This window comes from Elephas maximus, chromosome 21, assembly GCF_024166365.1.
Source record: "Elephas maximus indicus isolate mEleMax1 chromosome 21, mEleMax1 primary haplotype, whole genome shotgun sequence".
NCBI classification, from domain to species: domain Eukaryota; kingdom Metazoa; phylum Chordata; class Mammalia; order Proboscidea; family Elephantidae; genus Elephas; species Elephas maximus.
Genome location: NC_064839.1, coordinates 33,601,291 through 33,627,396, shown reverse-complemented (window position 1 = coordinate 33,627,396; position 26,106 = coordinate 33,601,291). Strand labels below are relative to the sequence as shown.

At 55.6% G+C, this 26,106-nt stretch overlaps 3 protein-coding genes across 7 annotated transcripts; 1 reads left to right on the top strand and 2 right to left on the bottom strand.

Annotated features, from left to right (window-relative positions):
• The first annotated feature begins 26 nt into the window (after nt 1–26).
• Nucleotides 27–13,108, top strand: LOC126064820 (F-box/LRR-repeat protein 2-like). Of its 3 annotated transcripts, XM_049864171.1 has the most exons (5): nt 27–69; nt 3,277–3,378; nt 9,158–10,150; nt 11,205–11,420; nt 11,558–13,108. In XM_049864171.1, the coding sequence occupies exons 1-5, from the start codon at nt 46–48 to the stop codon at nt 11,723–11,725; spliced, it is 1,503 nt and encodes a 500-aa protein (XP_049720128.1). In that variant the 5' UTR covers nt 27–45; the 3' UTR covers nt 11,726–13,108. The 3 variants fall into 3 exon arrangements, with proteins under 3 accessions (XP_049720128.1, XP_049720130.1, XP_049720129.1); XM_049864173.1 differs by lacking the exon at nt 11,205–11,420; XM_049864172.1 differs by having other exon boundaries at nt 28–3,378; nt 9,192–10,150.
• Nucleotides 13,109–13,228: 120 nt separating this feature from the next.
• Nucleotides 13,229–18,408, bottom strand: ELMO3 (engulfment and cell motility 3). 2 transcript variants are annotated; one of them, XM_049864169.1, is made up of 20 exons: nt 17,908–18,408; nt 17,697–17,737; nt 17,531–17,603; nt 16,825–16,875; nt 16,476–16,645; nt 16,287–16,386; nt 16,031–16,182; nt 15,871–15,949; nt 15,694–15,744; nt 15,480–15,602; nt 15,267–15,398; nt 15,072–15,173; nt 14,864–14,972; nt 14,620–14,756; nt 14,375–14,538; nt 14,170–14,282; nt 13,976–14,080; nt 13,789–13,871; nt 13,628–13,714; nt 13,229–13,544 (listed from the first exon to the last, which is right to left on the bottom strand). In XM_049864169.1, the coding sequence occupies exons 1-20, from the start codon at nt 18,406–18,408 to the stop codon at nt 13,332–13,334; spliced, it is 2,586 nt and encodes an 861-aa protein (XP_049720126.1). In that variant the 3' UTR covers nt 13,229–13,331. The 2 variants fall into 2 exon arrangements, with proteins under 2 accessions (XP_049720126.1, XP_049720127.1); XM_049864170.1 differs by lacking the exons at nt 13,229–13,544; nt 13,628–13,714; nt 14,170–14,282.
• E2F4 (E2F transcription factor 4) lies at nt 18,396–26,060 on the bottom strand. Of its 2 annotated transcripts, XM_049864175.1 has the most exons (10): nt 24,594–24,957; nt 24,004–24,113; nt 23,699–23,860; nt 23,345–23,388; nt 22,542–22,603; nt 22,025–22,322; nt 21,406–21,522; nt 19,555–19,602; nt 19,322–19,366; nt 18,396–19,223 (listed from the first exon to the last, which is right to left on the bottom strand). In XM_049864175.1, the coding sequence occupies exons 1-10, from the start codon at nt 24,726–24,728 to the stop codon at nt 19,108–19,110; spliced, it is 1,137 nt and encodes a 378-aa protein (XP_049720132.1). In that variant the 5' UTR covers nt 24,729–24,957; the 3' UTR covers nt 18,396–19,107. The 2 variants fall into 2 exon arrangements, with proteins under 2 accessions (XP_049720132.1, XP_049720131.1); XM_049864174.1 differs by lacking the exons at nt 18,396–19,223; nt 19,322–19,366; nt 19,555–19,602 and adding exons at nt 19,639–21,189; nt 25,894–26,060 and having other exon boundaries at nt 24,594–24,971.
• Between the last annotated feature and the right edge of the window lie 46 nt (nt 26,061–26,106).

The following is a 26,106-nucleotide window of genomic DNA, read 5'->3' as shown; positions in this document are numbered from 1 at the left end:
ATTTCCCAGAAAGCTTTGCGCGGGGGCGGAGGCGGCAGGGATGCGATGGCGGAGTCGCTGCCCCTGGAGGTGAGAGGAGGTTGCCCTCAGGCCTAGCTCGGGACAGGCCCCGCCCTCGGGGTCCCGGGCTGTAGGGGAGGGGCCGTCAGACAGTTCGCCCGGCCCCGCCCGTCTGGCGGAAACGACCCGCTGGGCGGACCCCGGGACTTGCAAGCTCTGGGTAATGGCCCCACCTTTGGGGCGCTCGTCCCGTTAGCGTGGGAGACCATCCTGTCCTCCCCATCGGCCACAGGACAGGGCTGCTCTGTCACCTCAGCGAGGCCAGGCCCTCTGGCTACCCCTCTTCGTTTGACTTGGCCGCTCCCTCCCCTTCACTTCTAGAAGATGTCCGCTCCTTCTCATCGTCCCCGAAGGGTAACCGATCTTAATCCCCATTGACTTCTTGGAATGGTCGCTCCATTCCCTTCGCTTCGAGAGATGGTCGTCCCCACCTCCCGGTGGTGGAAGACAGACTGTCCCCTCCCTATCAACTCCAGGTATGGTCGCTGAGTACCTTCAGGGAGGACAGTCCTGTCCCCTACTCCTTCAGCCCCATGGGATGACTGATCAGTTAGCCTGAGGCAAGACTGCTCCACTCCCATAGGCTGGAGGGGTAACAGGTTTTGTCCCCACTGGCCTCTTGGAATGACCTCTGCATCCCTTTTGCCATGAGAGTTGGCAGCCCTCTCTTGCTTCCCAGGAGAGACAGACCACCCATTCCCATCAGTCTTGGAATGGTGCTCCCTCCCTATAGGGAGGAGAGGTCTGCTCTTACCCTGTTGAGCCACCTGGGATGACATCCATTTTCCCCTTGGGCCCAGAAGATATCCACTCTGTTCCAATCATATCTCTTGTGACCCCTTGGGATGAGTTCATAGGATGGCTGCTCTATCCTTATGCTGCCTCCTCTGGCCCCTTTTAGAAAGGCCACCCCTATCTCAGCTCAAGGTATGGTGCTTCTTCTCCTCAGTGAGGACGGGCTTGCTCTCTTCCTTTGCTACTTGCATTGGCTGCTCAGCCCCAGAAGACAGGCTGGCCACTATCTTACCTCAGCTCAGACAGACTGCCCTGCCCCACCCCCTTCCCTGAGCAAACCTTTGGTGAAAATAGAGGTAGAAGACTAGGTCTTTGTCCATCCTTAAGTCAATCCAGTAAGTATTGCTTGAGCACCTCCTGTGTGCTCAGTATAAGAGAAGAAGAAATTAGAATGGGCTGATGAAGTTAGGCTTAAGAAAGGGCATTCCACGAAAGAGGCTCACATAAGCAAAAGGCAATAGACATGTTATGTTTGTAGGACATGCTTTGGGGTCAGTGGGCCCAGTTGAGTGTGGAGGCCTGGTAGTTCTGATCCAGGAGTGGAGATTCTGTCCTGAGGATACTAGGGAACCCTAAAGGTTTTCATTAGAGATGTGCTGGGACTCAAAACTGTTTTATGAAATTTTCTTGTGACAGTGTCCAAAATGAATTAGCAAGGATGAGCATGGAGACAGGAAGTTCAGGTGGGAGACTGTGGAAGGCATCCAGGACGGGTTGGTGAAGATCTGGGCTAAGGTGGCAAAGCAATAGCAACCATTTATGGAACATCTACTAGGTGTCAAGCACTTTGTATATATTATCCCATTTAATCCCCATAAGACTGTTCTAGAGTTTTAATACCCCTATTTTAATATCCTTTTTTTTTTTTTTTACGGAAGTGAAAACTGAGGCTCAGAGAGGTCAAGTACCTTGCCCAAGGTCACAGGTCACACAGCTAGGATGTAGTGGAGCTAGGATTTGAAGGAGTCTAAGCTAGCTTGACCTAAAGCCTGTGCTTTATACCTGTGTCTGGGAGTAAAGGACAGAAGAATATGAAAGTCCAAACTGTTGTCAGATGGGGTGCAGTGTGTTGGCATTGAAGGGGAAAGTTGGGAAAGGGACTCTTTTAGACTGGGGACAGATGATTAATTTAGAATTGGATGTGTTGAGATTAAGCTGGTGGTGAAGGATCCAGTGGCCAGCTGGCATTCTGGACTAGCACTGAATGGTAGAGGACAGTATGAGGATTTTGAATCATTGGTTATTTCTAGAAGTAACTATTGAAGCCATACCAGTGAATTTATTAGCCTAAGAAGTGAACAAAGGATCCCAAGACCCAGGTCTGAGCTCTGGGAGCCAAAGAAGAATCCAGAAACAGGGCAATGGGAGTGCTAGGTAGAGCTCTAGAAAACAGTGTCACAGGAGTCAAGAAGGGAAGATTTTACAGAAGAGAAGAAAAGAGTAGTTAATATCAAATCATTCCTGACCTCACAGGCAACCACCTTCCCAGGCCCCAACCTCACCATTTGCAGCCTCATACAATGTAGGTAGAGCCAGGGCCTGAGCCTCCCAGGCAGGCTCTTGCTGGGATTGTATCTTAACAACCAGCTAAGAAGGCAGGTTGGCATAGAGAAGATTGGAAAAGAATGGTGTTCCAGAACCTGATCTGTGAGGCCAGGAGGAAGCAGTATGGCTTCCCGAGGATCAGAAAAGGGGAACACCTGACTGTGACGTGGGAAGAATTCGAGTTATCATCTTCTCTTGTTATAATAGCTGTAGTAGATGATCCACCTAAATTGTGAAAGGAGAAAGGTTTAGAGGAACTAAACGATATTAACTGGCTATTTGCTATGTTCTGGATACTAATGCTATCATTGGAGCCCTGGTGGTATAGTGGTTAAGGGCTCAGCCGCTAACCAAAAGGTTGGCAGTTTAAATCCACCAGCCACTTCTTGGAAACCCTATGGGGCAGTTCTGCTCTAGCCTATAGGTCAGTGTGAGTCAGAATCAACTCAACAGCAATGGGTTTGAGGTGGTTTTTTAGATACTATGCAAGACAGTTTACATTTTAAGATTCTCTCCTAACAACCATTTAAATCTCATTGTAATTGCCATTTTACAGATAAGGAAAACAAAGCTCAGAGATTTCAGTTGACAGAGTAAGGATTTGAACTAGGTTTATCTGGCCTCAGTGCCCAGGCTCTTTCTACCAAACTGGGCAGAAAGTCTGATTTTTGTCCGTTGTACAAACTGCACCCAGACTGAGCTCAGGAAAGGTTTGTTCACAGTAAAGATACCTGGGAGCTGGAGAGAAGTGCATACTCCACTTCCAAGGACTGGAAGCCAGTGCTCTAGTTCCCTCAGGCCCACTGCACTATCAACTTCAATAAGTTCCAAAGGGCCCCAGTGCTAACAGCCCAATGCCCTGTCTTTTTCCCTCAGATGCTCACATATATTCTGACCTTCCTGCCTCTGTCAGATCAGAAAGAGGCCTCCCTCGTGAGTCGGGCTTGGTACTGTGCAGCCCAGAATGCCCTTCGGGAGGTAAGATGCCCATCCTTACCTGGCCTGTTTTCAGTTCTCTCTCACTTCAGCTTGCTCATGGCCCCACACATACATCATCCATCCACCCATCCATTCTTCTGTTCAGCCAACACTTACTGAGTACCTGATCGGCTCTGGGTGCAGTGTTAGGACTCCGTGGATAAATAAGACATGTATTCCCCCCCCAGGGAGCTCAGAGTCCAGTGAAGCAGAAGACAAGTATGTGAATAATCACAATTTCATGTGCTCAGGGATGTTAAACAAGAATGAAAGGATGCAACGGGAACATAAAGAAGGATGTCAAAGGAAACTGGCATGCTCAGGGGAGGCTTCCAGGAAGGAATAGGATGTGGGTGAAGGTTGGTCTTCCAGGACTGGTAACAGAGCACAGGTGAAGGCACCAAAATGTGGAATTTTTCTGGAAATTACCACACGAGAAGTTCTATAGGATAGGAACTTAGATGTATGAGGGAGAAGTGGTAGGAAATGAGACTAGAGAGGCTTAACTGCAAACTGGCAGGTGTGCCAGGTGGCAGTGCCTGGGTTTTCTCTCAAAGGCCACTGTGGAGCCTTTACAGAATTTGTAGCAAGGGAGTGACACAATGCAATTCGTGTTTTAGAACTCCGCAGTGCAGAGTGGACTGAAGAGGGAGCAACTGAGTGTAGGAAGACAGCCCAGCTAGGAGCTGATGCAGATGCCTTTGCTAGTTTGGAAGGCAAGCAATGATAGCTCGTTGTTTTCATTTTTCTTTCTTTGGTTATTGCTGAAGTTGAATAGTTTTTCCCATTAGCTGTCCATTTGTTTTTCCGTCATGTTCTTTATCCACTATTGGGGTCTTAGTATTTTTCTTATCAATTTGTATGAACTTGTTATACATTAAAGATATTAATCCTTTGCATATGTATTGAAATATATTGCTAGTATGTTTGGCTTTTAATTTGATTGGTAGATATGTGTTTGTTTATGAGATACAGAAGTTGAATTTTTATCTTATTGATTGTGAACATCTTTTTCATTTCTTCCTTTGTTCTTTAAACTTAGCAGTCCCTTGCCTTTTCAGAGATTTGATAAATACACCCTCATATTTTCCTTCTGTTTCATACTTTAATTTTTCAAATTAATTTTTATTAGTAAAAGTTACTTTGATGTATGTTGTGAAGTAAGGAGCTAAATTGATTATTCTTCAAATAGCCCAAACACTGTTTATGTATAATCATTCCCTTCTCCCGGGTTAGAATTCCTCCTTTGTCATGTGTTAAATGTGTATACATAAATAGGATCCATTGTTGAGGTATCCATGCAGTGTCATTAATCTCACTGTCTAGAGGAAGTTGATTTTGAATATGTTAAAAATTTGGAAGTGGGAGACGTCTAAATGGTGAGGTCTAGTTGGTAGTTGGATTTCTGGGTTAGGAATTCAAGAGAAGAGTCTGGCTATAAATATAAATTTGGGTGTCATTAAAGAATGAGTAGAAGTTGAAACCACAAATCTGAATAACTTCCCCCAGGGAAAGCATGATGAGCCACAGGAACAGCTAGTAACAGGATGTCCCAGGTGAGGATGCCTGTCTGAGGGCATGGAAGGGAGGAGAAACCTCCAGAGGGACTAAGGAGATTCCAGAAGAGGAGGGCACAGAGGTCAAAGGCAGAGAGCAGTTAAAGGGTCAAGTGGATGACTAACAGTGTAAAATCCCAGAGAGTCAAATACTGCCCATTATGTTTGACATTCAGAGAGGTCCCCAATAGCTTCAGAAACATTTGGCACCAGGGGACAAAAGCCAGGTGGGTTGAGGAGTGAGGGAAGAAAAGAAGTGTAGAGAGTGACCTCACTTGTGAGAAGTTTTGTTGTGAAAGGAAGGAAATAAACAGGAAGTAATGAGAGGTCGAGGTGGACTTGACAAAGGGTTTGCTTTCTTTTTTTTTTTTAATAACTGAATTTTTGCTATTCTTATTGAGAATATATACAGCGGAACATGCACCAATTCAACAGTTTCTTCATGTCCAATTCAGTGACACTGATTACATTCATTGAGTTGTACAGCCATTCTCACCCTCCTTTTCCAAGTTGTCCTCCACCATTAACCTAAGACAAAGAGATTTTAATTGGGAGAAAAGCTAAATGTGTTTACACGCTGAGGGGAGTGAGTCGCTAAAGGAGGGGTGAGTGGAGGGAGGAGAGAGATCAGGAATGATGACTGCAAGGTCTCCAGGTTGGTGGCAGAGACAGGCTCCACCATACAAGGTTTGGTCTTAGATGGGAGGAAGCGGAAGGTAGGCTGGAAATGTGGAGATGTTCGCTGAGGAAGTTCCTGCCTGCTGGCCGCTTGCTCTGTGAACTTGGAGGCCAAGTTGTCTATCAAGAGTGAGAAGAGATGGAGACCAGGACTTCGCTCAGAGAGGTGTGGAATAGTCACAGGGCGGAAGGAGGATGGAAAATTACCAGGGAAATGTGGAGAGGCTGCAGGCAGCTCTGAAGGAAGTCCATCTCATTCAGATGTTTATGCTGCCTGCTTTGTGCCTGACACTGTGCTGGACCCTGGGGGTGCAGGGTCAAGGGAGACGTGCCTCCCAAGGAGTTTTTGTGAACTAGAGGGAGATAAATACAAGCAAAAAGGGGTTAGGGTGCTGTACTCGAAGTCTGTGAGGTACATTGGGGATGGTGACTTCTTGCTCCCCTGACCTGTTGCCACTGTTCACTTAATCCTAATTTTCCTCAAAAGAAGGCAGACAAAGGCAACACCTCACCACCACCACCACCACCACCACACACATACACACACACACTCAGTCTCTGCCTATTCAGGGTTGGGGGTTGGTTGCCTGCTGCTGGGTTGGTTACTGTGAGACAAAAATCCAGGCCAGCCCAGCTCTGCCCTCTGGCTTTTTCTTCTGCCTGGGGTGTTTGTAGAGGCCCCAAGTCTACCTCCTCTATTGAGACCAGAGCCCCTGGCAGCCTTCTGGAGGATAGCAGGCGTGCTAGCTTTGGTTTCTTGTACCAGACAGACAAGGACCCCTGGTAGCTCAATGATTAAGCATTCAGCTGCTAACTGTAAGGTCAACGGTTCAAACCCACCAATGCTTCCATGGGAGAAAAGACCTGGTGATCTGCTCCCATAAGTATTATGGGAGCCTAAGAAACCCTATGGAGGAGTTCTACTCTGTCACATGGGGTCACTATGAGTTGGAACCAACTCAATGGCACCTAACAACAACTGGGCAGACGGGGCCATTTTCTCAATCAGATGGCTTTCCAAGTGTGTACACAGGCCCACAGTCTCAGCCTGGGGTTTCGCTAAGTATGACAAAACCCTGGTCTCTCACAGTCAATGGGTATGTGTCAGTTTTAGCAGGTTCAGGGTTAAATCATCCAAATGATTTGGCATTCATTCTAAGATGCTAGCACTGGGAAAGGAGGGAACCGGGGGCTAGCTGGCCTTTCTGTGGCTGAGGCCCCTGAAGCTAGAATAGGTGTCCTTGCCATCCTCACTTGGGCCTCTAGAAGCATCTAGGGTCCGGGAAGGGGGGGTTTCCTACATTGGGGCCAAAGACCCAAACCCAGGAGCCCTGCTGTTTCTGCTTGTTGCTTTGCCCCCCGCTCCCCCCCAAAGATAACTATCCCTACACAGCTGCTCCTGAGCTCCTGCAGCCTGAGTCCAGCTGACTCAGGAGCAGGGAAACCCCCTGGGTGATGTCTTAGAGGCTGCCTGCTCTCCAAGAAGAGAATAAAAGGAGGCCAGAGAGAGCAGGGGAGAAGTGGTCTCAGACTCCCCCAAGAGCTGGAAGTTCTTTGGCCAGGCCCTGACACCTTTTGCTGCCACCATTTAACTCTAGATGTGGGACTAGAGGTGACTGCCAGGGCTCTCCTCATGTGTGTGTGTCTTCTCCATAGGGAGGCAGGGAGAGGGTAGAGCATTTCTGGCACCAAGGCTCAGGCAGGACAGACAGAGGGAAGACAGCACCTGCTGCTGGGGCTGGCACGTGCAGGCCCTCTCAAGGCCTCTGTGCAGGGCTGTGCTGTGGCATGTGACTGGAGGGGGCTGCTGCCTCAGCAACCAGCCCTGCTCCCCATTCCTCCACCACAGTTTACTCTTCATCAAGTTGAATCATCTGTCAAGCAGGCTTTAAGGTGGCTGGAGGCATGTTTTCACTTTTCTTTCTCAAATATTTCCTCTCTGATCTTTTCCACCTCCCTCCTCTCCTCACACACTGAGATTTTCCCCATCTCTCCTCAAATCTGAGAGATGGACCCAGACACTTGGGAGTCCTCACTGCCCACTACCTTACCCTCCCTGACCCACTGCCTATGAGAGCATCCATAGAGCACACTCCTCACCCACAGTGCCCCCTTCTTGGAATGGGATCTGAAAAGGGAGCCCAGTGACCCCTGACTCTTGTGAAAGAAGCCAGGGGATGGCCCCAACCTCTTGCCACGCTCTCCTTTGCATGAGGGCAGGCATGGTCGACTGCTTCTCTTGGCAACAGCTGGGGACTGGCTTCCACACCTGTAGAATGAGTTCCATCTGCCCTCCTGGGAGAATCCCATCGATAAGTATCTTGTTAGGAGCACAGATTACACGTCATTTCAACCTTTCTCATTCCTTTTGATGATGTTCTATGGAATCCAAGCAGGGAACATCCACTTGTCACTGACAGGATAGGTTTTCCAGGGAGCTTGTTTCCTGAATTGGGATCATTTTAATACAAAAAGAGAGAGCCTTCCTTGAGCACCACTTGCCTGCAACCCAGGCATCTGCGAGGGGTAGAGAAAGGGGGCTGGGGCATCAGAAGCCAAGCTCTCTTCCTCTCTCCCCGCCCCCCCACAAAAATTGTCCCAACTTGCTTTTGGCTCCCTTTGGCACATGATCAGGGAAGGTTCTGTGAAAACTTCCCCTCAGCTGGGGGCTCCCCACACTCCTACGCAAGCAGCTTATTCCTACAACGACTTAGCCCTGAGCTCACCTTCTGGCTCCTACCTGCTCGCTCACTGCGTGCTCACCTTCCCTAACACCCTGAAAGTTCTTCTAGTAGTTCCTGTCCACAGAAGTGGGAGGCTCCTTCTTTCTTACCTGGACAGACAGGTGTCTTCTCCAGAGATGCACTGCAGAGCTCACAAGGACCTCTGAACTCTGGAGCATCCAGGGCCCAATGCTAGGAGGCCCCACGAGAGTCAGTTCACACACAGAGAGGCGTGTGCACACGCTTTCACTTACACACAAAACCTGTATAAACATTTATGTGGCTCAGACATACTCTGAGGCCACTAGGCAACCCAGGCCTCATTGCCTGCCCCCAAACCCCTAGCACCTGGGCCACAAGGGTTCTAGTAAATGATGCCTGTCTCATGGGTCTCAGGGCCTCCTTCTGAAAGTCCCAAATGTTGAGGTCCAGCATATTTTGCTCTCTCATCCCCTCCCCAATCCTGAGGGCTTTGTCGGGCCTCATCCACGTCATATCCCCCACCCCTATGCTCAGTTTGACTCCCTACCCTGTCCCTGCCCCTCCCTAGGCACCCAGTCCTGTCCACCACCAACCTTCCTGTCATCCCCTGAGACAGTCATCTCCCTTTGGGCTCCCCCCCCCCACCTGACTTCTTCCCAGCTCCCACTTCCCACTCCCACCCCCTCACCCACACAACACCTCACACATGTTGGGTCCCTGTTGTCAAAGGGCCCTTCCCTGACCTGCCCCCAGTCTCTGGCCTGCCACCCTCACCAACAGACCCAATGTCCAGTTCTCTCTGAAGCCAGGGCTAACCCCATGCTTGCTGCTGCTCCTTAGACAAATGTGCGGTACAACATCCCCGTATCCTCAGCCTCCCTCCCAGCCATCAAGAGCCTGGGCCTCCGGGGCATCTCCTGCATCAGCCTGACCAACGTGGATAGCTCGCCAGCTTCACACCAGGTGCTGCAGTCTGTCGCCTACCACCTGGGCCCACACCTGCAGAGCTTGTGCCTGGGTGGGGGCAGCCCCACAGAGGCCTCCTTCATGGCCCTGATCCTGGGCTGCCCGGCCTTGCGTACCCTTGACCTTAGTGGCTGCAACAGCCTCTTCACCTCAGGCACGCTGCTGGCTCAGCCCGAGATGGCACAGCGGGTCCGGGAGGCGTTGCACAGCCTTCGGGAGCTCAACCTGGCCGGCCTGCGGGACCTAGCCGACCTCAGCTTCAACCGGCTCAGCAGCTGTGCCCCCAGCCTGGAGCGCCTCTCCTTGGCCTACTGCCACCTCACCTTCGAGCTGAGCCCAGCCCAAGGCTCCATGGGCCCCCAGGACAGCTGCCCCTCCCTCCTCTCCTTCCGAAACTTGCTGCGATTTGTGAAGGAGCGGGCTGGTAAGCTGCGTGCCCTAGACCTGAGCGGCACCGGCCTGCTACCTGAGGCCCTGCAGGCCCTGGGACAGGTGCCTGGGCTGCAGTTGCAGGAACTGAGCTTGCACAGCTGCCGGGACCTGTCCACAGAGGCTGTGGCCGCCCTCTGCCGCCAGCAACCAGGTCTTACCTCTCTGGACCTCAGCGGCTGCTCAGAACTGGCTGATGGGGCGCTCTTGGCCGTGAGCCTTGGCCTGCGGCACCTGCGGCGCCTGAGCCTGAGGAAGCTGCAGCGGCTAACAGACGTGGGATGTAAGGCCCTAGGGGGCCTGCGGGAGCTGCAGAGCCTCGACATGGCTGAGTGCTGCCTGGTGAGCGGGCGGGGATTGGCCCAGGCCTTGGGCTCAGCGCACAGAGCCCCACTCCCACTGACCTCCCTCAGCCTGGCTTACTGCTCCTCACTCAAGGTGAGCGTACTACCCCATACCTTATTTGTCAGGTCCAGGGGTTGGGGGACCTCAGCATGTGTTGCCAGGGAGGAGCTACCATGTTTGTGTCCAAGGAATAGTAGGGAGAATGGGACTTGGAACACCGTCTGGAAGGGGAAGGGGGCCTAGACAGTGCTGCTGCCAGCTCTCCTCCCCGCAACCCCCACTGGGGCCCCGGTAAAGGGAGGGCCAAGAGACCCAGGTGGCCCAGTCACAAGGAGGCACAAGGCCTCACGTGCCAGGTGCTCAGTGACCAGGGAGGGGCTCTAAAGCGAGCCCCCTGAGTGCCCATATTCTGGAGGCAGGGAAGTCTGGTGAGAAGGGTGATGGAACCAAGTCCTGAGAGGAGAGGCACTGAGGTTCCGCAGAAGAGGGCCTGAGGGAGGTGATGGGATGTGGGAGCAACACGGTCATTTCCCTGCTGAAGCCAGTCCTTTCATTAGCTCAGCCTGGCCCTCTGGGTAGTGTCCGTGTTTTGGCAACGTCAGTCTCTCCCTCTTCAGTGGATTATCCCTTCAATCTATCAATGGGACCAGGGTTTTCCCAACCTAAAAAAAAAAAATCTCTCAACCTTGTTTCCCCAAAAGAGCCTCGCCACCTGACCCCCTCCCTCCATCTTCCCTTTCCCACCAGGCTTCTCTCAGCTGCAGCTCTGGTTCAAGTTCTCTAGGGAACATATCTGATTGGCTCAGCTTGGGTCAGATGTCTACCTCGGGTCCAATATCAGAGGGCTGCCTCAGCCCACTCCTTTTGCAGGGGCGGGGAACTTGGGCAGGGCAGGGCAGGACCCTGGAGACTTCACCTGCAGCCTTCCTGCCCCAGCTATGGTCCAGGCCTTTGTCCTCCAGCAGCCTCCATCCCCAAGGCCCGCCCTGTCCACTCCCTCTTTGCACTCCAGGGATCATGCAGCTTCCCTCCTTGGACTCCTTTGGTACTGCTCTATTGCCTGTGGGGATGGGACCTTCCTAGTGACCCCCAGCCCTGGTGGCACAGGCACAGACACCTCTCCATCACTTCTCTGCTTCCCTCGTAGGACGCCTCAGTGCTCTCCCTGATCCCAGAGCTGGGCCCCAGCCTCAGGGTGCTAGACTTATCCTCCTGCGTGGCCCTCACCAACCAGACCATGCAGGCCATCTGCACCTACCTCACCCACCTCTCAGTCCTGCGCCTGGCATGGTGCAAGGAGCTCTGTGACTGGGGGCTCCTGGGACTAGGGGAGCCCAGTGAGGCACCTGTGCAGGGGCTCCAGGTACAGGACCCTCGAGGTCATGGGGGGGAGGTCCCTGGGCTCAGCCACCCTCCTGCCCCTCCCAAGACCCTCCTTAGGAGCACTTGGAGGCTAGACTCAGGAGGAACCTGAGAAGCAGGGGCTCCTTCTTCCCACAGCCACGTCAAGAGCTGGAGCATTGGGCAATGGGCCCCAAGGAGTTCTCTCCCAAGCCTCAGGGCCCCTCCCTGCTCATGCTGCAGACCCTGCAAGAGCTGGACCTTACAGCCTGCAGCAAGCTGTCCGATGCCAGCCTGGCCAAGGTAATGGGGCTGAGGCCTGGATAGGCTGAGGACCCTGGGACTGGAGCCAGGTGCTCAGGCCTACCTACTTTTTGCTTGGAAAAATGGAGAGTTCCTTTCTCATTGACTCCTGCTGTCCACAGCCACTTCTCTGGCTGGGGGATGTGGGAATAGGTCCTGGGCTCAGTACCATGCTACAGCCACCCCACGCTCCTATCCTTGCAGGTGCTCCAGTTCCCCCAGCTGAGGAGATTGTCCCTGAGCCTACTGCCAGAATTCACAGACACAGGCCTAGTAGCTGTGGCCAGGGGCTGCCCCAGCCTGGAGCACTTGGTGCTGAGTCACTGCAGCCTCCTTAGTGATGAGGGCTGGGCCCAGGCAGCCGGCTCCTGGCCAAGGCTGCAGCACCTCAACCTGTCCAGCTGCAGTCAACTCACCGAGCAGTGAGTGTCCATTCACTGATGCTGAGTGGAGGGAGCCCCAGGGCAGGGCTGCGCTGGGCCCACTCTGGGCAGGCGCTTACCCAGTGGCCTCCTGCAGAACCCTGGACACCATTGGGCAGGTGTGCAAGCAACTCCGAGTGTTGGATGTGGCCATGTGTCCTGGTATCAGCATGGCTGCAGTCAGGCGCTTCCAAGCCCAACTGCCCCAGGTGACCTGCATCCAGTCCCGCTTCGTGGGAGGGGCTGACCTAATGTTAACGCTCTGAGGTCAGGTCAGCAGCCAGCCTCGAAGCTCAAATCCTTTAACCCCTCTAGAGTTCTCCGCCCTGGCCTCTTGATCTGAGTCTGACTCAGTGTCCCCCGCCTCCCTCTGCTGCATACCCCCATAGCCCCTTTCCCAAGCTATAAACCCCTTTTCTAGGACTGGGGGTGGGACCAATCCAGGGCAGCCCAGGGGGCTTCCTGCTTCCGTCTAATCCACAACCAGGAGCGACTTCTTTCCAGCTACGTGCTGCCGCCATCAGCCCCTAGAAACCACAGCCCCTGCTTTACTTGGCCAGGCCCCCAAGTGGGCTGGATCTAGTGCTGGGGAGGAGCAGACTGTGTGCCTCTTGCCCTGCCCTCTTCTCAGACCTGAGGCCTGTGCCCTACCTTGTCCCCTGCGGGCACTCTCCCAGCCCCTACAAGCACTGAACTTTAGCAGCTAAGTCAGTCTTTGTTGTGGACCCAAACAAGATTAAAAATTCCACATCTTACCTCCTTGTCTTAAGCGTCAGACTGAAGGGCACCTCCCCCTCAGCTGAAGAGGCCTAGCCCAGAACAATGGAGAAAACACCAGAGGCACCTACATCCTCTGGCCTGGCCCAGAGTCCCACAGGTGCCCCATGTGGCCTCAAGGCTGGTGTACTATCGGTTGATTCTCAGGCAAAGCTAGCTTCTCCCACTGTCCTTCCAAACACCAGCCCCTCAGCTATCACAGCCAGGTTGTACCCCACGCTGTGGCCCTGGCCTGATGCCCCACTTCATTCACAGCTAAGTGTGAAAGGCAGAAGGGGAAGACTGGTTGTCACTAAAGCAGGCTTGGCCTACAGGGTTCAGAGCTGGCTAAACACATAGACCCAAGAGCCAAGCCAACTTTTTATTTCTGCTGCAATCTCTTCCAGCTAGGGGTGTCTATGCTTCTCCACTTTCCACCCTCCAAGGCCCCGTCAGGGTTCAGCAATGCTGCAGTCGTAGCAGAAGTTGAAGTTGGTGGGCGGTGGGGGTACGGGGGGTGGCTGCTCAGGGATGGGCACGTTCTCTAGCTCCAACAACCGCAGCTTGGTCTCCATGGTCAGCAGGAGCTCGAGATCCAGCCGTGTCTGCTCACTGCCCATGGGGCTGCCCAGCAGGGCGCTCAGCCCATCTGTCCACAGGTGGAACTGGGGACAGGGCCAGCTCTGAGGTCCTGCCCCTGCTCATCTGCCCCCCTGCTCAACTCTGTTCAGCCTTGCCCAACACTCACCTCCCGCTTGGAGGGAGCAATGAAGTTGAGGTGTGCCTCCTGCTCCCCACGGTCGTAGCTGACTGAGAAAGCTAACTCACAGAGGTCCTGGGGAAGCAGGGGGCAGCAGGAGCATTAGCAGGGAGCAGGCAGGAAGGAGCCCTGGGCCCCACTGCGCTCACCTTGTTCTGCTTCCCGGAGCCCTTCTCCCGGATGTGGGGGCAGTCCCTGCCTGTCAGGAGCACCCGGATGTCGGCCACAGAAACTGCAGGAAGAAGGCTGTGCTGACCACTAGGGCCCAGATGGCCCCGGGGCAGGGATCACCTGGGAGACAGATGTCTGCCGTCTGCCCTGCCCCTGCCCCCTTACGCTGCTCGGGCAGGCTCTCAGGGGGCGGTGGGCTCGCACCCTCCTCCACATCTCCATACTGCAGCACCTTGTGGTTGGGGGATAAGCAGCAGAACCACAGCTTGTCTGTGGGAACAAAGAGAAGAGTGGAGAGTGATAAAGGCACCCTGGCCCGCCTGCCCTGGCCCCTACCCTGCCTCTGTCCACTCAGTGACCCTGGCGCCGCCGGCTGCTGATCTTGCGGAAGAGTGTCCCCTCACAGAGGCGGAGCAAACGCTGCTGGCGGATCAGGCCCATGAGCTCCGGTTTCAGCTTCTCCCGAAGCTCCCTGGGTAGGGGGAGGAGGGTTCACTGACCAGGACCATGGAGCACCAGGGAAGGTGGGGGCCAGGACTGGGAGACCCAGGCCCACCAACTCACAGTATGGGAGGGGCCAGTGTGCCTTCCTGGTGCAGCCGCTCTGTCTGCCGCAGCCGCAGCACTTCCCCGTAGGTAAGCGCGTTCACTTTGGTTCGGAAGAGCTCCAGGGAGGTGGGCTTCAGGGCCAGTGTGCGGGCCAGCTGCTCCCGTACCACCTGCATGACCTGGGGCCACCCCGAGCCCTGCTCAGTGCCTGTACTCTGGACCCCGACCCTGGCCCAGATCCCAAGCTCCAACCCTCCCACCTTGTCGAAGTCCTCCTGTGTGGCCCGCATCTCCTTCCAGGTCTTATTCAGCAGCTGGATCCCTACACAGAAGAGCTCGTGGAAGCTTTGGTCTTGGCCGAAGAACATGGGTGAAAAGTCCTGGGCCGTCTCGGAACCTGGAGCGGGGGGGCAGGAGGGGCTCAGGGAGGTAGTGTGTGTAGCCCCTGGCCCTCTCTGCCCTTCCGTCCCTGTCCCCGGACACACTGTGCCCAGTTCTACTCACAGGGCTCCCCCACGTGGAGCAGCTCACACAGCAGCACAGTCAGCTGGATGCTGCTTCGGGCAAAAGGACATTCGTGCTTGTCCTCACGGCTGCTGTTCTCCAACACAAACTGGGGTGGGGGTGGGGAATGGGGCAGGGAGTCATGGCTAGGCCATGGGGGCCTGCCTAGGTGGGGACCCTGCCCTGCCCCACCCAGCCCATCACTGACCCGGCTGTAGGCGTTGGGTGCGTGTCTGGAGAAGTAGAGCATGTTGTCCAGGGCCAGCAGTCCAGGGGGCACGCGCTCTAGGTCCTGCGCTGGGTTGCTATTCTGAGGGACATTGGCAGCTCAGGAACAGCCCCGGCCCTCAGGAACAACAGGTCTGGGTCGAGGCGGCGGGGGAGCTGGGTAGGGCTAACTCACCGAGAAGCCCAGTTTACGGAACTCGCGGGCACAGAGGGAACGGCGGCGGTCGGCACTCATCACAGCGCCCGGGGACTCCCTCTCTGGCTCAAAGGCTGCCTGGCGAAGGGCCTGCAGCTGCTCCCGCTGCTCCTGGGGGCAGAGGGGTAGGGTGGTCAAGATTATAGTTTTAGGGCCAGGCTGTCCCCAGTCTCGTGCCCTCCAAGCCCTCACCTGGCTGTAGGGATCCAGCGGTGTCCGCATGCGCGGCTCCAGCAGCCCCAGTGTGAGGGCCTGCAGGACGTACAAGTGGTGAGCCATCTCGTCGCCCAGTGGTGCTGCACTGTGGATGATGTTCTGGGAGACAGCCAGTCCACAGGTGTGAGCATGGGCAGGGGACCAGGAAACAAGGAGTGCAGAGGGGTCACCCTGGCCCAGTCCTTCCTACCTTATAGATGAACTGACGGAAGTTTCTCTGCCATAGGTAGTCAAGCATGTGCTGAGGTGGGTGGGAAGGGAACTCAGATGATTTAGCCCCACTATCAGCACCCAGCCTACAGGCTGGGGTGGGCACAGGGCCCACCACCTGCTGCCCACCCTACGAAGCCACCAAGCTGACACTCACCTTACGCTCGGCAGGGCTGGCCCCCTGCAGCAGGGCCGTCAGCAGCGCCATGGCCTTGGTTTGCAGCTGCTGATTCATGCTGTGGCGAGAAGAGGGCTCAGTGGCCACTGAGGGTCTGGCCCAACTCCCTTCCATCTGCACCCCACCCCTCAACACTTACACCTGAAGGTGCACCAGCAGCCTATCCAATGGCACCTCGCTTTTGACCAGCTGGCCCAGGGCAGGGCTGCTCAAGGTCACACTCTCCAGCAGCCCCAGGGCCAGGGGCTGCACAGAGGCATCCATCAGGTTCATGTTCACGTAGTACACCACCTGTAAGTAGCATAGTTGGTCGTCATCACCACTACTCCCGTGAAAGGCTAGATCCTGATTCTGCCCCACTGCCCCCACCCTTTGCTCCAGAAAAGCCCGCTCACCTTCCTGACAAAGGGGATGCTGAGCGTCTCCCAGGATACGACGCCATGCTCCATAAGCTCCGAGAAGGCCTGCAGCCCAAGGGCCAACACCTCCCCTAGGCTGGGTGAGGACAACTGGGGCTGAGCAGGACCAGAGCAGGACTCCTAAGCCCCACCATGTCCCCCAGCCCACCACAGCCCTATGCTCACTCGTCCCCATCTTCAATGATGGTGCCTAGCCTCTGAAGCCCATCACGGCTAATGACCTCCCGGGCAAAGGTTAGGTCTGGGGCCAGCAGGATGAGGTGCTGCAGGGCCTCCCGGCGCCCTTCACGACTCCCACTCTGCAGCCCACCCAACAGCCGCTCAGCCTCAAGGTCCTGGCAGGGGCAGGGGCAGAAACAGAGGTGAGGCTGGGTGGAGGTAAGGAGTAGGGACAGGTGTGGGAGCTGGGTTGTCCACTAGGTGGGGCACTGCCGGGCTGGGGCCAGGGCCAAGGCAGAAAGGAGGCACAACCCAGCGGCAGGGAGTGGGAGGGTGGGGCCAGGAGGGGCATTACTGGGGCAGTGCTGAGGCACAGGATGCTGCCATTCTTGATCTCCGTGCGGTTCTGGAGAAGACACAGCAGGACAGGGAGGAAAGTCAAGGAGGGCTCTGAGAAAACAGTCAAGTGAGGTTTCAGGGAGGATTTAGAGGTCAGTAATTTTTTTTTTTTTTTTTTTTAAAAACAAGCTCAAGGAGCCCTGGGGCCCAATGGTTAAGCGCTCAGCTGCTAATGAAAAGGGCAGCAGTTCCAACCCATCTGCTGCTCAGAGGGAGAAAAGACCTGGTGATCTGCTTCCATAAAGATTTCCCGTATCTGTTGCCGTTGAGTCAATTCTGACTCAAAGTGACCCTGTAGGACAGGGTAGAACTGCCCCATAGGGTTTCCAAGGCTGTATTTTTTACAGAAAGGCTGCCCCATGTTTTTTTTCACGGAGCCAAACTGCAGACCTTCCAGTTAGCAGCTGAGTGCTTAACCACTGCACCACCAGGGCTCCCTCCCTTACAGCCTTGGGAACCCTATGGGGCAGTTCTACAATGTCCTATAGAGTTGCTATAAGTCCAAATCGACTGAGCACACAACAAAATCACATTTCAGATAATGGGATAGATGAGTCTGAGGAATCAAGGCCTGATGGTGAGAAGGATCAGAGGGAGGTCACTCTGCATCAGTTAGGGAGGTAGTTTCTGAAATACGAGGGCGTGGCAGGGAGGGAACTCACGTTCTCTGTGATGTATCTCCTGTGTCCATCAGCAAACTGCAGGGCATAGCGCTCTGAGTGTGTCAGACTCCACCTGCCACGGGCACCGGAGGATCAGTGAGGCCCCCAGGGGGCGCCTCCTCCCCTGCCTTGCCCCGCACCCCGTAGCCCGGCTGCCGGCACTCACGCGTCGCACACTTCCTTCAGCACAGCGGCCAGCGGCTTTGCCTGCAAGTAGATGGTCATTCACAGACCGGGAATGAGGAGGAATGAGAGGGCTCTGGGGGGAGGGGCAGGACGGACTGCTCCGAGGGGAAGGGACCACGGTAGACAGGGCGAGAGGGGGCGACGCAGAAGGTAGACGGTGGGACGGATGGAGGTGAGACAGGAGGGGTGACCTGGTCCAGCTGGATGAGCTGAGGGATGGCGTCACGCATCTGGACGGCGATCTTGACCACGTTCCGCGGGGGCGCCATGGTCCAGCTGGGCCGCGGGCGCCTGTACTTCCCCCAGATGGCGCTACCTCCAGCCGAGGGCGCACCTGGTCTAGGGCCCCTGGGGACGACAGCGCAGCCCGGCCCTCTGCCCCCCCCCCGCCCCCGGCACTCACGGCCCAGGGTCCCACTCCTGGCCAGGAGACGCGCGGCCTTCCCAAGGGAGCCGAGGCTAGTTCCGGGTTGGAGTCCTGGGAGTAGAGGGTAGAAAAGGGCCCGCCCCGCCCCGCTGAGACAGCCCCGCCCCGCGCCAAGGTGCGGCAGGTGGGGGCGGGGAGGGCAAACTGCCAGCGGCCGCCACACCTCTTGCTGCTGCAAAGTTGACCCACCCAGTCCCACCAGCAATTCAGCAGTGCCAGGGAGGAGACCCGGAAAAAAAACCCGATCAGAGATAGCCTTAGGCATGGTCTTTATTCACTTGGACACTGTACAAATATTACAATTTCCTTTTGCTGCAAAAAGTATAAAAATAATCTTTATATAAGAATCCATTCCTTACTGTAAATCTTTCTAAATCTCTGCAAGTGGCTCTAACTGAGGAGAAATGAACAAACGAAGGGGCTATCCTCAAGGACCGACCCACCAAATTACTATCTAGAGATCTCTGTTCCTTCTGGTGAGCCCCTACCAGCACCTACAGGTTCTCGGGGCTAGGGCCAAGCAGAAGGGGGGCATACAAGAGGTCAGGAGGAGCCGTAGGGTCACGGGTGGGCGGCAGCGAAGGCTAGGGGTGGTGCTGGTAAGCCCCCAGCTCCACCCTACCCTTCCCTCCTTGGGAGCAAGGGGCTGTCAGGAGCAGGGCAATGGGACTGAACAAGCTGCCCTATTGGGTTGAGGGTGGGTCTGAGGTTCTGTGTCACCAGGCTCCAGGGAAGGAGAGGTGAACATTTTGGCTCCAGGATGGAGGGGCTGAGCGCGTTCCCCTGCTCTCCTAGCACAGTACAGGTGCAAGTGCAGGAGGCAGGGGTGGGAGTCGTGGCCTGAACTGTGCGGTGCGGGAAGGCTGGGGAAGCCAGGAGCCTGTGGCTGTGTAGGTGTAGGGTGGGGGAAGGTCCCCCAGGTCAGGTAGTCTGTGTCCAGCCACACAGGGCAAGTCCCTGTCAGTCAGAGGTTGAGAACAGGCACATCAAAGAGGTCACAGACACCTTCACTCTCGTCCAGGTTGTAGATGTAATCATGGTCTCCAGGGGGCGGAGAAAGACGGAGGAGGGGGGCAAACACTGCAGAGAGCACTAAGCTGAGGCCTGGAGCCAAGGCCCCACCCAGCTGCCACCCACCCCCTGGCCACACCTACTCCCCAGCATCCTGGACCACCCACCTTCTGAGGACATCAGTTCCTCCAGCAGCTCTGAGCTCATGCACTCTGAGAAGGAGGAGTGTTCAGTTACTTCTGGATCCAGAAAAGGGGACCCTCCCACACCCACCAGAAGCTTTCCCCTCTGCCCCAGGTACCAAGCACAGCCATAAGGTCTTCAGAAGGACAAGAAAACAGCACAGCAGTGGGACCCAAAAAGCTGTGCTGCTCAGCCCCAGGGAGGAACACAGCCCTACCTGGTGTAGGATCAAAGATCTCTGACAGCTCTTTGGGGAGTTCCAGAACTGAAAGGCAAGAAGGCCATGCTCAAGACTATGCTGAAGGGCACAGAGGCTCAGCCCCTGCCTTCCTTAGATCCTACACCATCCACCCTGGTGCTCCACACAACTGAGGAGATAAGCTGGCATTGTCTGTTGCTCTCCCCTGCTAGACTCAAATTCCTCAGTGCTGAGCCCAGAGAACCAAAGGCCCACCACAGGTGCTTGGCACAGCCATCCTCACTCATTGATACTACAGAAGGGAGCAGACCTGCCCACCACCTTCTGGGCTCCTGTGCACACCCTGCCTGAGGATACTTCGTCCACCCCCATCCATGCCGAGCACCTGTGCTGTGCCAGGCTGAGCCCACACCTCAGGTCGAGCCACCTGCTACAGATCACCACTCCACCAGAAAGGTCTGATGGGGAGGAGGCATATAGAAAGCAGAGGAAGAAGGAGCAGCAGCATGCTGGGGTTGGACCACAAGGGAATTCACGCCCCAGGCTTAGGAGCTGACTTTATTCAGTGGGTCTCAGGGAGCCACTAGAGGTACTTTTGTAAACACGGGACTGTCACGGTCAGGCTTGCATTTCAGAAAGATTCTTGTGTCAGTTGTGGTAAACAGGTGGATGCTTCATATTATCTAGGTTGGAGGTGCCCGAGACCAATCCTGGGGGTTGAGGATGCAGGAAGGATGATAAGCAATGTCTGGGAAAGAACTCACTTAGCTGAGGTGGGGTTGGGAGCAGAGGGTGAAGGAAGGAGATGGAATTAGAGTGACACTCAGGTGTCAAGCCTGGGTGCCCAGGGCTAACAGTAGGGTGTTCACAGAGGCAGGAAAGCAGGTTTTGAGAAGAATGTAAGTTCAGTTGAGGGTATGTGGGAATCAAGTACTAGGGGAGACAGGCATCCAGAAGGCAAGTGCAAGTGCACAGAGACCTGGAGTTCAGGCAAAAGAGCCAGACTAGAGAGAAGTGAAGGGGTCACCCACCCAGAGCTGCAGCCCTCCCAGGGGTCGAATGGGACAGGAACCAGGGAAGTGCCAATGTTTAAGGGATTTTCAGGGAGAGACTGAGAAGAAGAAGCCAGTGAGGAAGAAGAGCCAAAAGCCAGTATCATTAAAGCCACAGAAAAAAGAAAATCAACACCACCAAGCAAGAAGGTACCCCCGAGCTGCCTGCTACATTTGGCAGTCAGGTCTTTAGCAACTTACCATGAGTGATGCTGATATAGCACTAGGGGTTGGGGGACCCTAACCCAACCTGAAAGACGACTAGGTGACAATGACATGGACCGGAGCTTACTTTTTCAAGGCATGCAGGCTGAGAAGACACACGAAAGTGTGAAGGGGGAACATAAGGGAGGATCAGGTCATTTAGTTACGAGAGAGACAGCAATGCTATGGGCTGAGGAGAATAAGTCCTGGACATAGGAGAGAGAGGACACCAGACAGATAACATCATTTCTCCTGGGAAGGCTACTGACCACCTTTGGTGCCTCAGGGCCATACCACAGCCACAGCCCCCCTTCCCCAGGGGAAGGCTTGCACTTTCCTGAGGCCGGAGTCCAAGGGGTGGCAGGCAGAGCTTGAGAAGGGGCCAGGGAGCCCTGTGCTAAACCAGGAGGGGGGACAAAACAGGTACCACCACTCACTCTAACTAGCAGAGGGCTCTAGTATCAAAGGCTGAGGTTGATGGGAGGGAGTTGGGGCTCCTGAGCTGGTAATCTCTGGCTGAGATACCAGGGCTGGATTCCAGCCCCAGTCCTGTCACTGACCCAGGCGTGGGCTGAGGCGGGGCTCTCCCTGGCCAAGGTGGGCAGGTACTCACCACCTGTGGAGTCCGCTTTGATAGGCTCAAAGGAGGTAGAAGGGTTGGATCCAGATGAACTGCTATTGCTGCTACTGTCCAGCAGGGCAGAAGACTGCAGTGGCCGGGTGTCCAGTGCTGTCGGGCCCAGAGGGAGTGAGCTGAGCTCACCACTGTCCTTGCTATCAGTTCCAGGGCCACCTCTCACTGCAACCACATCCCCCTACCCAGTCACATGGTGGGCAGAAAGCTGTGCTAGAGCCATGGCCATTCCAGGCCCAAGGAGAATTAGGCACTGCCAGTCCCCCAGAAGTGGTAACCTGGAAATGAGTTACTGGAGACAGGTGTGAGGCCTGCACAAGGGAGACTCATGGACAACATGGCTGCTATGGCCACACTTCAAGTGGGGCGGCCAGGGCAGTGAAGCACAGGTGCACCTGGGGGAAACTGCCACCACGAATGCCCCTTCAAGCAGTTTCCCTGTTAAAAAGGGCTTGTTCACTGTCACAGCAAGGGGAGGCAGGGTGGGAGCCAGGAAAAGGCTCTCATCCAGCTCTGCGTATGGCATTCCACAACACAGAGGTACTGCCTCTAGCGTCCCAGAAGGTAACCCCATCACCAGCTGCTCCTCATGCCTCACCTGTGCTCTCAGCTACTGGGCCGGCCACCCCCTGGGCCTCGACGCTGCTGGGGACAGGGGCAGGCATGGCCAGCTGGGGACTGCTTGGGCGTGAGGCTTCCTGAGGCTGGGCCAGGGTAGGCTTGGGCAGAGGCGGAGGAGTAGAGACAGCAGGTGGGCCCTGGAGCAGATCTTCCGGTGGTGGTACAGGCACGGCCACAGGTGGTGAGCTCCATGCCTCCTTGTTCACCAGCAGCACCTCAATGGGCCCACTCACACTCTTCAGGTGAATCTGGTACTTCTTCTGCCCATTGAGGCCCTGGAAGTGGAGGTGAGGGAGAAGTAGAGTTGGGAACAGGCTTGTTTCCTGCCTGACCTTGGGCCAGGGCACAGTATCCTCTCCCACCCCAGGCTGCCCGTCCTCCTAGATAACCCCAAACCCCAGGCCTCCCCCCGAACTGCCCCACCCGGGACTTATCAGGCCCCGCAGTCAGCACCCGCCCTCCACCAACCCCGCCTGTCTGGGCTAAGCACCCACCTCTGGGATGGGCACCTCCAGGCTGGTGCCTGACGGGGCCCGGATGGCCAGGAGGGTATCTCCTAGAATGACAAGGGTGCTAGTCAATGCCATGGGCTCGGCCTGAGCTGGAATGGGGGTGCTGCCCCTTGGAACAAGGCAGGAGATCATGGTCTCTGAGGGGCTAGATAGGAGTCCTCCCTCATCCCCCACAGTAGCTGGGGCAGAGAGCTAAAGGTTTACTCTCCCCGAGAGCCCAGGGGTCAGTAATCAGGAAATCTGTGTTCAAATTCATGGAGCAAAAGATCACTGCTCATGGGCACCTCGCTGCTCAACTGATGGGGCTGCTCCCAAGGTATAGGGTTTCTGGTCAAGGACAATGTCTCTTCCTCAGAACCAGCCTGGGGGGTGCAAGATGGAGAAGGAATAGCTCCTGTATCCACAACGCAACTAAACTACAGGTTGGAAGTAGATGCCACTGTTACCTACACATAAGCACACCTATGCACACATGCTCTTTCTTTCTCCTTTATCTCTCTTTCTCCCTCCCTCCACAGTGCCTGAGAAGCCAAGCCCAAGGGACAGTATAGACGGGGGCAGACCCAGGGACCCAGCCCCAGATCCTATGCCTGCTCAGTATAGCTGGCCTCCACAGGGTCCCAGTGAACCCTCGAAACCAGGACTTACCCACATTTGGTTCCTTTTTGGGCAGGCCCCAGGAGCCCTCCTAAGAGATGCAGCTCTCCTTGGACACTGAGCCCAATGTTCAGGGCTGTGGCTCAGCTCAGTCCCACCCCCAATCCCTCTACCCAGGCTCTGCTCACCAGCAAAGCATCTGCAGATGTCCTCGTGAGTCACGTAGGCCAAGGTGTGGGGGTTAAGGAGAACGGCCAGTGCCCTGCCTATGGTGACAGATGGCAGACCACAGAGAGGACCCAGCTCTTTAGCAGAAGTCTGACACACGAGCCCTCAGAGAAAGTCCTGGAGCCTGGGTTCCACGTGGGGAGGAATAAAAGGCGAACACTGGAAGCAGAGGAGCTCTGAGAAGGGAGCCCGAGGCTGGGGCTGCAGGGCCATCCTCCCAAGAAGGACAAAGCCCAGGGCACCAAAGAGCAAACCCTGCTGGACCAGGTGGCCCCTCACCCACTCCCCCAGAGCAGGGACCGCCAGGAGGATATTAGCTGTTCTGCACGTCCTCTGTGACATTCCGGATGCTCTGCTGCACCCACACCTTGTGCTGGTCCAGTTCTTGTTCCCGCTGCTGCAGCTCCTCGATCTCTGCCTTGAGCTCAATCAGCTTATCCGCAATCTCCCGGGTATTGCAGCCAGGACCCACGCCCCTGAGTCCACAGAGTCGGGCTGAGAGGCTGCCAGGCACTCTAAGTCCCATGGCACCTGCTCTCTCCTGCACCTCTCCCTCGCCCCACATCCCTGGCACTTCTGGCTAGAAAACCCCACTACTCTCTCAGATGCCCCCACTCACTTCCACTGGATGCTGTTCTTGGATTTTTTCTCGATCAGCCCGATACCCTCCAGTACATTAGTAATATCGTAAATCCGCCGCTTCTGGCGCACAGCTAGGGTGTCAGCTGCCTGACAGACAGAACAGAACAGAGGATGCTCAGCCCCACTCCCAAGTGCACCCGAGCCATCTACCCACGTACACACAAACTCCCACGGTGTCTGTCGGGACAGCGGGCGTCAAGCTACCCTGCGACGTGGTCTGGGAAGGGGGCTGCCTTTGTCCAAACCCTCCACTCAAGCACTACAGCAACCCAGGACCGTGGGGCAGGAAGAGGCCTGGTAAAGCCCTGAAATAATGTTTAGATGCGCTTCTCCGCCAAGTCAGGAGGGCCACGAGGGCCAGCACCTGCAGCCCCGCGCCTGACAAATAGCTGGCGCCCAATGCCGTCTACCAAATGAATGAAACGGCTTCCGGTCTTCTTCCTTTGCGAAGGCACACGGATGGCGGCTTGCTCTCTGAGAGGTCAGCCGGGCCGCCCCGGGGGTTCCCGCTCAGGACCCAGGCCTGTTCCACCAACCCCTCCGTCACCCCCTTAGCCCGGGCCGCACCAGCTTGAGGTCAAGCACGCCGTCCTTGGCCTCCTGCAGAAGAGACACGAACTTGGTGGTGAGAAGTCCCAGGCTCTTCTCGTGCCGGCTTGGGGTTCCTGGGGGCGGCGGCGCCTGTGGCCCGGCCTCCGCCATCGCGCCAGCCCGCCGCCTCCCCTCAGCCAGGCCAGGCCGGCGCCGCCGCCACTTCCGCTTCCGTTCCTGGGCGCCCGGCCGCCGGCGCCAGTGTCGCTGCTTCCGCTTCCGCCCTGCGCCCTTCCAGGGAACCCGGCGCAATTCCTCTCTGCGGGCACCGCCGCAAAACTCGAGGGACCATTAGCAAATGTCCAACCGCCGAGGAGGACGAAAACCCTCCGGGGATCCAAAGTGCAAGACATTCTGGGGAGGGATGTGGAAGAGGTCAGGGGCGGCCCCGGCAGTACAGAAGAGGGAGCCACCGGAAACTTCCTTGTCAACCTGCTCCAACACCACTAACTCCGCCACAGCCCCCATCTCCAGAGAGGAGACAACACTGCCTGATGACCCCAACGGGTTCTCCTAGACTTGCTCCTAGAGGCTACCCCACTGTCTTGAGGTCACGCACCCGTATTACTGTCCCTCACTTCCTGCCAAAGAGGAAGCACTAACTACATCTAGCCCTTCTACTTCAATCCATGCTCCCAGCCTCATGTCTCTCTTACTTCCACACAGTAGAGCTCAAAGGGCCAGTCGCTGCCACAGCATTGTAACCACTTTTCAGCCAATGCAAACATGTTTACCTATGCAAAGCGTGCAAAGCAGTTCCTGGCATGCAGGAAAGGATTCTGTGTTTGCTAGTATCCTTTTATTATTTTCAACATTGTTAATTTTTATTGTTTATTTTAGGTCAAGGTTTCTGGGAAACAGACTTTGAGAAGGGGATTTGCCTGTAAGAAGCTTATTGGAGATCCACACTTGTAAGGGATTTAAGACAAGCAGAATTGGGCAGGGAAGGAGTTAAACTGTGGCACAGTTATAATAGAGGGCTCAGCCCATCCTACTAGAAGCTCTGAAGCTGGGAGGTCATTCAAAGGCATTCCAGAGTCAGGCAAGGGGCCCAGGCCTTTGTACCCCAACATTAACTGAGAGACTCAGCTGTGAGACCTGAGCAGACTTCACTCCTGGCAGCTGCGGGAAGGGGTAAATGGGTGGTGCACCACAGCACCCATGACATTACTACTCCCCTGAAGTCCCCTCCATGGCTCCCTATAGCACTGAAGACTCCAGCTCTTCAACACAGCTTTCGTGGCCTTTCCGTGACCCCCCTCTCACCTTCACTCACCAATCACCCTCTTCACAACAGCCTGTGGCCTCTCACTCTTCTGCAGAGGTACACACCTTCCTCTGAGGGACTCACCAACACACTTCATACTGTGTGGTAGTCCGTGCACACCCAGCCCCAGTCCGGTTTGGGACTGTGTCCAGGGCACTAAGAGGTACCGCCACGGACTGGTTAGGACTCCATGTACACCCCCCACCCCCAGCCCTCTGGGAA